The 13,655-nt window shown below is 36.5% G+C and overlaps 1 protein-coding gene across 2 annotated transcripts in view; it reads right to left on the bottom strand.

Moving 5' to 3' along the window:
* LOC123868292 (protein phosphatase 1 regulatory subunit 16A-like) overlaps nucleotides 1-13,204 on the bottom strand; it is a 33,846-nt gene extending 20,642 nt beyond the window's left edge. For both annotated transcript variants that reach the window (XM_045910742.1, XM_045910741.1), the window contains exons 1-2: nucleotides 12,959-13,204; nucleotides 10,622-10,710 (exon numbers count right to left, since the gene is read on the bottom strand). In XM_045910742.1, coding sequence (XP_045766698.1) covers nucleotides 10,622-10,701 — 80 coding nt within the window. In that variant the 5' untranslated portion in view covers nucleotides 10,702-10,710; nucleotides 12,959-13,204. The remainder of the gene's footprint in view (nucleotides 1-10,621; nucleotides 10,711-12,958) is intronic.
* Between the last annotated feature and the right edge of the window lie 451 nt (nucleotides 13,205-13,655).

Consider the following 13,655-nt stretch of genomic DNA (forward strand, 5'->3'; position numbering starts at 1 on the left):
TAAGTTTGTTTGCCTGGAACGTAGCGTGCCGTAGCTCGCAATAAACAACAATATCTATCTATTTGCTTAAATCGTTTATGCCACGACCACTAATGTCCACCACACGTCACAAGGCCAACCCTGTGCAGAAAGGCAGCATTTATGTGAACATAAGTGACAGTTTGTATCGAATGGGGGAGAGTTTTATGGTAATAAGATTTCTTCTCGATATACTTGAACAAGTGCCTACTTGCCCCATATTGGCAAACGTCACTGGAGCACTCATCAACGCGAAAATGTATCTATTTTCTACTATCTATCGATTCTGTGTGTTATTTTTAGGGCTCAAAAAGGAACCCTTATAGGACCATTGCGTTGTCTGTCTGTCTGTCTGTATTTCTGTTAAGAAAAAGAGAATCAAAACCTATAGGGTAGGTACTTAGACTTACCTACTTCCTAGATGCCGTGAATTTGTGGTTACAGTTTACATCACAAAAAATAATTAATTAAATTGTCATTTCATGTTCGATGGTACGGAACCCTTCGTGTGCGAGTCGGACTCGCACTTGACCGGTTATTTTGGCTAAACGTAGTCCCACTATAAAACAGGATGATTTGGAATGTACTTCTTCCATAGGTATAGTAATACTATGAATGCGCAAGGGTGTTTTTTTATTTGTATCCTCTTTTCACGATATTCTGGATATGAACTTAAAGGATAATTATTATCCCAATGCCAAATATACCATTGTGACCACGAAATCACATTTTAAGCAATTGCTACATTTGAAGGCGGATGAAGTCGTAGGATTTTCAATAACCTATTCGCTTGCCTATTTCAATCGAAATATCTAAAAACAGTGTAGCTACCGATACTTTAAAACTTATGATAAACTAATATTTTTTAATAAGCGGGATTCTGATAAATAATATTCCTAATTTCCTATTAATTCACAGTTCGCAACGCCAGTAATTTGTTCAGATTGAGTCAATATCTTTTGCCATTAAAAAGATAAAGAATTAATGGCCATGTAAAGGTCAAGGTGCTAAAATAATATTGTCTTCATTTATCTTTTCTGCAGGACTTGATTACAATAATTAGTTGATAAGTAATGCATTATTAACGGTTTACCTACTTTTCTTAACCAAGGACTGCCAGATGCCTAGACAAAGCAGTAAATCAGAGTATAATGCTTAAAAATGACTTCTAACGCGCCATTTTAACTTTATTCAAATATTATGTCAAAAGTATGATTTTAGTCCTTATTAGGGTTCCGTACCTCAAAAGGAAAAACGAAACCCTTATTTTAAATATTAAAGGTGAACCATACTTTTGAGATGACAGCTGACCCATAGAGTTAAAATGGCGCGTGACTCGTGAGCCAATTAGTAAATCATTTTGTACGGACTACATATATCAAAATGGACAAAAATTAAAGGTGCGATAATTTTGCATTATTGACAGTTCCTGAATTCACTTTAGGAGTGCTGTACCCTGCATCATCACGATTGAAGAGTTGGGATCCTGAGTTCAATGATGTAGGTACTTCTTACCTAGTCTATGCTTGATATCTACAATATTATCTCATCATCAGCCGGTTCTGAATCCTCATTGTTTAGGAGTACTGTACCCTGCAGCATCAGGACTAAGGAGTTGGCTCTAGAAATTTTTATGGGATTATTTCGTAAATTTCCTCTATTGAGTAAAGAAATCAGTTCAGAAATCTCGAAATTCTGTGTACATAAAAAAACCCACCGAATTAAGAACCTACTCCTTTTTTGAAAGTCGGTTAAAAATGACACCTTTATTTCATTTAATATTTTTCAAATATTTTCAATTATTAAGTACCTACCTATAATTATTATTTAAATTCTGGACGATAGCGGTATTAACAACGAACTGTAAATAAAACTTGTACATCGGCCATTCCGAACGAAAAAATTTTTGCTGCAACTTGTTTTTTTTTTTTGCTTACAACTTGATGTCCCAGTGTCAAACTAATTTTGACAACTTCATATAACGCGATTTCAGTTCAGAATATCCGGAATCCATTTAATTCAATGGGTTAACTTGGGCGTTAACCTTAAAATGCTCATACAAGTATAAGTAGGTAATATTTAAAACTGGATCATCGCATAAGTAGCCGAGTGCCGTTAAGCGGAGAATTTTATTAAAATAACATTACAATATTATATGTGTTTGTGCTTTAAAAATCACCAAGCCACAACTTATCACACTATATCATTGAAGTCAAACCGGTTGCATAGAGAGGGGACTTGCGATGTGAGCCAATATATCCAGGATACATACGACTGTATCGCTAAATCTTGAGTATCGACAAAACTGGAGCACTTACAACATTATACGCACTAAGTGTAACATTTGTATCACTGTACGCGGGTATTTCGCTAGTTTTCACAATCGGCATCCACGATTACCTTAGCAGAACTGTTGAATGTTGATTGCTCCAAAGATTTGCTTCGCCTCAATAAGATCAGGTAATTTTGAGACGTGAACATCGTGATTTAGCTTTTAGCAGTCAATGTGCCTATATCAACAATATGCTACGCGTGTATTGCTTTCGTATTGTTATACCGGTTTCCCACGGTGAGTGATATTGCGGACAAACGCGGACCGGCCCGCACCTACGCACCATGAGAAGAGTATCGTCCGTGGTAGCACAGAAACGTCGTCTTCGTCGTCCGAGTCTTGTGCGCTGTGCGTGGCTGTCCGTGCGTGATAATCCGCAGAATCGCGCACCGTGGGATGCCAGCAGTGTGACAAAAGAGTTACAATGAAAATGTGTCAATTGATTTCCAATCGACACATCGGCAATGTTAAGGTTACGCCATTATTATTTAAAAACATTGCGGCTAATTCTGTTGTAGGTACACATTACACAATCTCTAAAGTCTAAACTAAACTAAAATGACAGATCTAAATGTATTTCTATCTCTTTTATAATGCTTCCTGCGGAAAAGGATAGCACTAGATTTAGACCTGTCAGTTTACGAGGTTGCATTCTACAAAATTAGCAACAATAACAGCTTATCCCTCCCTACACGGGTATTTCAGAAAACTAAAATTTCGATAAAATTGTTTCAATTAACCTTTATCAGTACGACCACGAACTGGTAGTAGAATAAATAAAATAAAAAGCATTGGAATTCCAGCAACTGGACCAAGGGTCGACGCAAACGTGCCACAGGCCACAGCCACGTTGGCCAGCTGATACCAGGGCAAGTTAAAAGAGTGGAGCACAATCCACTGCAGTGGATTCAGTGAATTGTGCTCCACTCTATTAAATTACTACCTACCGCCCAAGGCTTCTCGCAGGAAAAATTACTTAAAGTTTAAATCCTCTTTATTCATTAGCCCGTGGGAACCTTTAAGCAAATTTGAGAGTTCTAGACCCAAGGGTTTGGGCTAGGCGTTGAAGAATCAGTCGGTGATAGAGTCAGGACTTTTTAAGGTGTATTGAGACAGAGCTTAAGAGATGTGTGACTGACTGGTAAAAGCTGCTAGAATAGCATGTCGCCAACATCGACTTCTGCTACATAATATGAAAAGTGCAATTCTCAGCTTGTCACCGAACGGACTTAGGGCCAATGTGGCTTGTGGCCCATTAGCGTAGACCATTACATGGAGTAGGTAGCTCAGTTTAAGTTACAGCGGTTACTAAATAACTATAATATCCAATGACAAAATTGTAGGCTGGATCTACAAGCACTAGCATAGTCAGTAGGTACCATAGCAATTTGCTAGCTAGCTGCCGTTACGAAACATTTGTCCTAAATATGTACCTAAACGTATAATCAGTGTAATATGACTTAATATTCGCTGACGTAATACCTGGCCGACCCCGGTTCGAGACTTGCTAAAAGGATATATTATATAAACAATGCGAACTCTATAAAACACTTTAAATTGCTTCAATGACCCTGAATTTTCTTTTTGCTTACTATATTTAAACTTTTGTTTAAAAATGGCAGCCAGTGGGGACTATCCACAAAAGTGAAAAACTATGACAAACTTCTAGGTACTCTGTCTACCAAAAGCATACTTGACACTCTTATAACAAAAACCGGCCAAGTGCGAGTCGCACTCGGTTCCGTACTCGGGTATTTTTTTCGACATTTTGCACGATAAATCAAAAACTATTATGCATAAAAATAAGGGTTCCGTTTTTCCTTTTGAGTACGGAACCCTAAAAATTGACTCGCGCTCAAATCCTGTTTCTAATATAAGGCAACCGTTACGCTGCACATAAAGCTGAGTTTAAGTTGTTATCTCAAATACTTGGCTTTATTACTTCCTCTCCGTCTGTATGCGCTGGCCCTTCCGTCTACCGTACCGTTACCGTCATCGCACGTTGTGTGATGTGAAGCTTTACGCGAATTACCATTTCTGCTTGGGCCTTTACATTTTACGGTTAAAATACACCGGGGTAACAGTTCGCTGGCATGCAATCGTAAAAGTGAAAACGGTTTCACTTTATATCACGCAGAAAACTAAAATATCATTTAGACACAAGGTTATGAGCACGAATTTATCCGTGTTAACTTGAGAAGTAATACTTACCTAGTAAATTAGAAATTGGCTTTTACATGGATAAAAAATAAATAATCTATTTCATTATGCTGTTGTTTTCCTTAATTTTTAAGGATTTTTATTTTCTTTATGCATATTAGTTTTTGATTTATCGTGCAAAATGTCAAAAAAATACGACTGTAGTATGGAACCCTCGGTGCGCGAGTCTGACTCGCACTTGGCCGGTTATTTCATTACTATAGTCTACAGTCTACACTACAGCAAGTAACAATGTTTACTCACCAACTCAATTTTTTGTTATAGTTCGAAAATATTGGAAAGTAGCTAAACTAAAAAAGAGGAGCGAATTGTTTGCAAGGCTTCATAAAAACTATTTAAGTACAAACTATAAATACCTACTTAGTTGTTTTTACATTAAGTAAAATACAGTGATCATGGTTTTGAAATATAAGTATAAAAAATTACAGACTTTCGATTGAGCGAGAACTTCTTTCAGCAGCCGAGCGTTTTGTTTCTGGCAGCTTAGACAGACAGACAGACAGACAGACAGAGAAGTGATCATGTAAGGGTTTCTTTTTTCCTTTTGAGGTACGGAATCCTAAAAAATAATGTTATTGCAACCTATTATGTTCATCAGTAACGCACCAGTGCTTCCCTTGCGTGACGCCCGTTTATCGGACGGAACCAAAAGTTCGCAGTTATTTGATAGTTGCATGAGCTTTTAATGAAAAGGCAATGGGATTATTTTGTCATGCAAATAGCTCATACAAATCCAAACCAATATTAAATATAGGTATCACAATCCTATCTTTTATCTGTCGATGAGTTAGGTACTTAGCAACGTAGTAAATTGTCAAAAATTGTATGAGTCCTTATTCAAAGACTAGCTGATGCCCGCAGCTTCGCCCGCGTGGATTGGTCAGATCCCCTGCAGCATCAGGATTGAGGAGTTGGACTCCAAATTTTTTATGAAACAATGTCGCAAAGTTCCTCTATTGATTAAAAAAGAAATGACGCAAATCGGTTCAGAAATCTCGGAGATTTCGGTGTACATAGGTAGAAAAACACAACTTCCTTTTTGAAAGTCGGTTAAAAAAGTAGCCTATTTTACGCCCTGGTCAATCCTCTACTTGCCTGTGAAAGTCCCGTCAAAATCGGTTCAGCCATTCCAAAGATTAGCCTTTTCAAACAGACAGACAGACAGACAGACAGACAGACAAAAATTTTAAAAACGTGTGATTCAGTTATGGTATCGTTCAAATAACCATATGAGCTTAATATGAGGTAGTTATTTCGAAATTACAGACAGACACTCCAATTTTATTTATTAGTATATAGATATATCTCATGGTTCTTTTTGAAAAAATAACAATGTGGCTAAGTAACTTATCAGCAGATCATAGACAGAGGATAGGCAGATGTTATATTTTCGTATTTTCGAAATCCATAACGGGACAGATATACTTCCATCTGTCAACCCTATGCCTATCTATCTAGGCACCTATATCATTCTAATCTGAACCAAACGCGATCTAGCCGAACCGCTTCGATACATCAACTTTATCTCCGAGTGACATCTCGTTTGATAACAATAAACTACAGATAATTTAGTAACTTTGGCAATTCTGAACGAACAATCCGTTCAAGCGAAATAAAAGAAATAAAAGGTGGGCTGTCAAAAGTAGGTCGACCTGTGTTTGCAATTTCTCTGCTTGGTCAAGACGACTAGCCTATACGCTTTCAATTAACTAGAGTAACTAGACTATACTTTTACAAAGTGTGCAAGGGACATATTTGAATTACCTACTAGTTTGAGTTGTTTATTGATTTCGAAGACAGTAGGTACAAGCCCGTTACTTTGTCTGCGTAAAGCAAAACCCACGCAACGTGGAATGTGGATGTGGCTAATCGATACAGAAATGATGATAGCAAAACGTCCACCCTAACAGCTCAAATTAATAAAATCAATCCTTTCTTAATAGTAGTTGTTGCTTTTGACCGACCGAAATTAACAATCTATTCGTATAGAGTAAGCAACTTATTGAAAGATTTTGGATAGATTAGATACTTTGAACGTCATTAAAATTGTAAAGCAGTTATTTAGCTTTCTTTTTTTTAATTAGGGGACCTTGTCATAATTTGTAGTTCATACAATATGGTTTCTCTTATTTTCTAGGTATTTATGTTTGTACTGTATCAACAGCGGTGATTGTCTAGTGGTTAATACGTCATTTCCTATTCGGGGGGGTACGAGGTTCGACCCCGGGCAACCTGCCCACCATACCTCCAACCTATAATACCTCCAACTCTTCTGAGTTAGACGCCAGTTACTCTCGACACCACGCGTCTAGTGTCCTCTTGACCAGTTCAGTTTCTATATTCAGTAAGAAAACCCGTGTGTTTGGTGCGAAAATGTTGGAATTGGTTTAATAACCAACTTAGCACTTATTTCTGAAGAAGAAGAAAGAAATAAACAAAGGAAAAAAGAAAAAGGTATATGTGGGTCCATGACTTGTGGAAGAAATGACGACTGTTGGGAGAATTTCAAACATTTTGTACAGGCGTGATGGTCAAAGATATTATGGTCTAAGACGAAACGCTGCATCCCATACAAACGGTCATGTCCTTTACATCAGATTTACGTTAATCAATCGGAATAGAAATGTAATATTATACGACAGATTCTAGTTTCGTCAAAGATACGATTTTAGATAAAACGCTGTATCCACTGCATCCCATCCAGCTCAATCTTGTATTGAAAAATGCGTTACATGGGCCTTTTGTTGGTCGTCTTTTATGTAGTCAAAGCCTCCCAACAAAACCATACAATTATACGCGTTAGTGGGACTATAATATGCAGGAAAAATTGCGCAAGCACACGTAACAATACAGTTAACTGTCCAGTCTCACCTCACGTACCTACATCTTGCACTTAGTGAAAGTTTATGAGAAAAAGCGAGAACATTATGACCAACTGTTTATGCATTTTTAATGCGTTAATTAACTACCTACTTCCTTACAGCTAGACTTCAAACAGCTTCTTACATTACATATACAATACATTTTTGAACCATTTTACGGGAACAGAAACGTCTAAAGCATTAAGAAAATCTCTGGATTTTGTTCCCTGGCCTGAAAAATCCGGCCTTGTTCTTCGTCTACATTATAAAGGCAACTTCTGGACAAAATTTCAGATTTCTTCAGATTGTCTAGAAGTAATGTCCAGACTACAGGTTTCTAGGCTTTGGGCTGGGTTGATAAGTCAGTTAGTGGGTAAATCAAGACTTTTCTTTTTGTTGTTGAAATTACTTGTCTTTTTTATAATATGTTTCAGTACTCGAAATTTACGCTCTACTATCCTGATTATCTTGATATATCGAATGACGTCACTGTTGTTGTTGACAAAATACTATGTTGTAAGAAACAAGATTGCGAAATTTCTTGAAAGAAAAGTTTTATCACTGTACAGTGTGCACAAAAACATTTCGAATCAAATTTAAAGTCAGTTAAAAAACTAGGACTTCTATTTAGGTAGGTAGGCATCAAGCTATCGATAGGACACCATTACGATATTATAATTGCTAATTACTTAAGTACTTAATTTGCAAACTTTTTTACATGTTTGTGAATCGTGGGCGGAGTCAGTGGCGTGGTGTAGGTAGATAGATAAATAGATAGGCACTTTTCCTAATTAAACTTTTTTTTAACTACATAGGTATATAGGCTTGCGAGTGACTGCGCTCACATTAAACAGGAGATGATGCAGCCTAAGGTGGAGCGCACCTGTCTAGAAGGTGCCTATTCAGTCTTTTTTGAAGGTACGATACTGCCATACTGGCCAGATATTATTAACATTACTAGCTGATGGCCGTGACTTCATCCGCATGGATTTAAGTAGTTCAAAATCCCGTGGGAACTCTTTGATTTCCCAGGATAAAAAGTAGCCTATGTAGGGTATAACCTCTGCCAAATCCATCCAGTAGTTTTTGCGTGAAAGAGTAACAAACATACACACACATACAAACTTTCGCCTTTATAATATTAAGTGTGATATTAGTACAGATATTATGGATTGAACAGATGACAAGATAAAATTTTCTAGTGTTTGTATACCAGACATTCCTACCTATCTTAGGAAAAATCACACTAATATTATAAAGGCGAAAGTTTGTATGTGTGTGTGTGTGTGTGTGTATGTTTGTTACTCCTTCACGCAAAAACCACTAGACGGATTTGGCTGAAATTCAGAATGGAGATAGATAATATCCTGGATTAGCACATAGGCTACTTTTTATCCCGGGAAATCAAAGAGTTCCCACGGGATTTCAAAAAACCTAAATTCACGCGGGCGAAGTCGCGGGCATCGGCTAGTCCAAAATATAGGTAAGTACTTACTTATTTTCGTTGTAATTTTAAAAATGTCGGACTGACTTACCTACTTATTTACATACTAGTAATTTACATTGAGATTTGCCTTATCAATCTGTAAGTAAGTAGGTATCAAACCTGACAAATCAATAGACCTTTTAACTCAAAGCCTTGTTGAAGGTCTATTTTGACAGTGCAAAGAGAATGTGGGTGGAATAGGTGTTTTTCTAAGCAATTATGAATACTCTCGTAACAATCACAATAATATAACAATACGTACATAATTACATAATATGCAATAGTTGATTCATGCGACACCTGTGATGTGTCTCATACTATCATAGATGGAATAGTAAAAGTATGTAGAGTTTCCTGATAGGTAAATATAATAATTGAAACATTATTGTGGGATCTGAAACATTGTCGGTCACTATGGGCTTAGTAAGAAATCTAACAGAGTCACTCAAGAGGTCGATGAAACACCGACGCACGTGCTTCTGGAGTGCACGGGCGTGGCAAAACAACGAGAACGCCCAACCTCACTTCATGAAACCCTCGGCAACCTGGGCGGTCTACTCGGCTTCTGCAGCGAGCTTGGATGGCTGGAGTGAAGACTTCGGGGGGGGGGGGGGGGAACTCACACAAGAAAGAAAGAGTCACTCTGCAGGCTATAGAACGCTATGCTTAGAGTTTCTCTACTGATCAAATCAGATATGAGGAGATCTGTAGGAGGATCCAGAGTAACCGACTTTGCTTAACAGGTGTGAAGTTAAAGTGGCAATGAGCAAGGCACATAGTTAGAAAAACCAATAGATACCTATCGAGGTCCCAAAATGCTAGAATGGCGACCTCACACCTGGAAACGCAGCGTTGAGACTGCTAGGTGGACTGAGAACATCAAACGAGTTGCAGGGAGCCGTTGGATTCAGGCACAGCGCAAACCCGTAGAATAGAATATAGTTTTTCAAGTAAACTTTTACAAGTGCTTTTGAATCGTCAAAATAATTTACTAATGTTTCAGAATGCCGGCCCTACCGAGAAGAACATGCAAGAAACTCGGCAGTTGCTCTTTGCAAGTGTTCAATTTACAATAATATTATGCCATAGCGTGTGAAAGTTCCTAAAAGAGACCTATGTCGGATGTATGGACGTCTAGCGGTTGATAATGATGATGATGATAGTAATAATTGTAAAACTGGCGACGCGACAAACTGTCTCGTGCAGTGATGCTGTCGCCTTAAAACTCTAAGTACTATGCCACATAGACACCATCATATTTGAGATTTGTAGAGAGTTTTATAGATAGACATACCTTAATGTAGATCTATAAAACTTTGAGATTATCCAGTTTTCATCTTACAATGCGTGATCGCTTTTATTATCGAGATGAGATAACGCGACAAGAGCAAACTACGTAGGTACATACTATGTAACCACAGTACAGGTAAACTAGATAGCAGGTTTCAAGGGAACGACCATGTTCTTTCGTTACTGGGACTTTAACAAGTTTATATTGACTCACTTTCGTGTCATTATGTTTGTCTGTTTGCTACAAATATTGCAATCAATTTGGAACTTTGATGATGCAATACAAAGTTTTACACAATCACTACAATGCCCACTAACAAAAGAAAATGGAAACAACTGATCCCCTCGAGGCTGGGATCTCTTCAGGACCACAATATTCAGTAATAAAGGCATGATCGGAAAGAGAGAACTCACCTTCTAGCCAGGTGAAGCCTTTCCTGGGTAGTTAGATGCTCCACCTGAGCCATCTCAGACACTAAATCTGCATGCTCCATCCTGACTGGCTGAAACAAAATTTCTACGTTAGTAACTACTTAGGTACACACCTCTAACTTTTCAGAGTTTTTGCTTTTTGACCCCCAACCCAAAAAGAGGGAGGTGACTCAATAAGTTTGATGTGTGTATCTGTCTGTAGCATCGAAGCTCCTAAACTAATGAATTGATTTTAATTTAGTTTTTTTTTGTTTGAAAGGTGGCTTGATCAAGAGTGTTCTTAGCTATAATCCAAGAAAATTGGTTCTGCCGTTTCAAAGTTATCTAGCTCTTTTCTAGTTACTGTAACCTTCAATTGTCCAGGGTGTTATAAATTTTTAATTTACACTTGTTTTGCTAAGTAAGTAAATATGGTGAAGGAAAACATCGTGAAGAAACCTGCATATCTGTGAATTCTCCATAATGTCCTAAAAGGTGTGTGAAGTCTACTAATCTGCACTGGGCTAGCAGGGACGACTATGTCCTAAATCCTTCTCATTCTGCCTGTTCATGGATTGGCCATGATGATGAAGGAATCCTTCTCATTCTGCCTGTTCATGGATTGGCCATGATGATGAAGGAATCCTTCTCATTCTGCCTGTTCATGGATTGGCCATGATGATGAAGATGAACTACTTAGGTGTCAAATCCCATAACTGGACTTTATCAGATCACTGGATCAGAGTTTAAAATTCTCAAACTGTTCTAGTCAGTACTAAGTAACTATATTTGACATAATTTTCTCTAAGTTTTCGTAAGAGAACATAGAAATAATTTTCATATTAACAATCAAACCAAAACGTTATTGGAAACATGTTTCATGAGAAGAAAGATACAGAATCTCCTTTCTATCTATTGATATCTATCACTATCACTTTAATCTTTGAAAGAAATCTTGTAAAATAAATAGGAAGGTAGATACACATTTGTCGTCATTGTAAAAGATAAAGGTTCATTTTGTATATATCACAACAAAAAGATTTGACAGATATCTGGGATCAAAATCTTACAAAATGGTTCACATTGGACGAACGGGAATGGATCTCGCTACTACTAAGAACTTTTCTACTTAAATCTATATGTGAAAGTGATGTTTGGTACAGAGATACCTTGCATTCCAGAGAAGGGCATGGACTATTTTTGGTTTCAAAAAATGAAAGAGTTTCCATGGGACTTATATTAAAATCTAGATTCTAGAAAAGATAGACAATGTGGGCATCATTTAGTAGATACTTTGTTACTTACGTATATATAAATTCAGAATTTTGGACTTAAGTACTTAGTTACTTAAAATAAAAGTAAGACTTGAGGTCTTGAATGGACTTGATGATGCTTTCACACTCATTGCAAATGTTGATCAAGCTACATATTTTAAATAGAAGACTTTCTATAATTACTTACTAAGCACTTAAGCAAAATATATTAAAATAAATTATTATATCAGTACATAATCATTCTTAACATACAAGTTATATTTAAATATGACTTAATACAATAATATCTTGGTACTTGTAAAGGTTTACTTTAAATGCACAATTTTAATCTTCAGAGAAAAAAGGAACCCTTATAGGATGACTTTGTTGTTTGTTATGTATTCCCGTTGATCATGAAATTTGGCAGTTAGAAAAATCCGAAAATTGAGAATTTGTAGTCACATCACAAAAAATTAAAGTTTTATTTCCTGTATGATGGTTAGAACCCTTCCTGTGAAAGCCTGACTCACACTTGGCTGGTTTATTTTATTTTATTATGCAATAGTGTATTACTTAAAACTAAAGAGTTGTATGGAGGTATTTATCCAGTTATTTAGTAGTGTTTAAATTTCAAAGTAGGTTAATAAACCTATTTCAGTGGTAACTAATTTAGTGGTAAATAACTGTTAAGTAGAAGTATGTTTTTTCATTACCGTACACAACGCAATAGTTTTGAACATAATTTTAAAATTGGGAAAAGCAATACTTGAAGTACCTAGTACCTACACTTTATGATAACTAACCTGATAAGATTATAAAAGTAGCCATAACTAATTGACAATTGGATTTATCTTGTTAAAAAACTTTAGGACACGTGAAATTATCTACGAGATAATATTGTAAACAAATTGAACTACATAGGTACTTAATTAAACTTTTTAATTCATAACAATAACAAATTAGAAAGGTATGCACTTGTCAAGAGGGTCCAATAAACTCCAATAAACTTTTTAATTCTAATGAAGATTGATTTAAAACCAAACATACATTAATTTATTCTATTTTAATTAATTTTGATGACACTTACCGATTTAATTAATTACTACAAAGCAAAAGTATGCTTCATCCTTGCCTTGATTAGTTTACTACACATAATACACAGTAACGAACAGCTTAGCACATAACGTTCTTGAAATCAATCATATTTAAATCTAGCTAACACAAAGTATTACAGTTAGTCGGCATTTTCCGTTATTTTTCATGAAAATTATTAACAGGAAGAAAACCAGAAGATGAACACGAACAACGGGCAAACAGTGGCAAGCAGGCAGACAGCAGACTACTACAGAATACAGATAAAAATAATAAAAATAGAAGATGAGATTGTCATTTTTCAGTGTTGCTAGCTGCTTTCTACAAAATGCACTAAACGCACTAACCAACTTCAAAAATTCTTTAAAAAAACCGACTTCCAAAGCCACTACATTAATCTAACTATTGTACCGCGTACTGGGAAAATTCGATAGTACAGTAGTTCAGAAACCGAGCAACCTCTTTCGTGTTTTCTTCAATCTATGCGACATTCGTGAAGTAAATTGTGCCGTGGTATCGCGACCAAAAGCCACTAAACCAAGAAACAACAACAAGCCACTACAAAGTAAAAAAAATATATTTTGTTTCTACTCGTTTGTCGAAGTAGGGTGAGCGTGATTCTAATTTGTTTTTGTATTCGTTCGACATCGCCCTAATTAACCTCCGACCCAAAAAGAGGGGTGTTTTAAGTT

Source organism: Maniola jurtina, chromosome 9, assembly GCF_905333055.1.
Source record: "Maniola jurtina chromosome 9, ilManJurt1.1, whole genome shotgun sequence".
NCBI classification, from domain to species: domain Eukaryota; kingdom Metazoa; phylum Arthropoda; class Insecta; order Lepidoptera; family Nymphalidae; genus Maniola; species Maniola jurtina.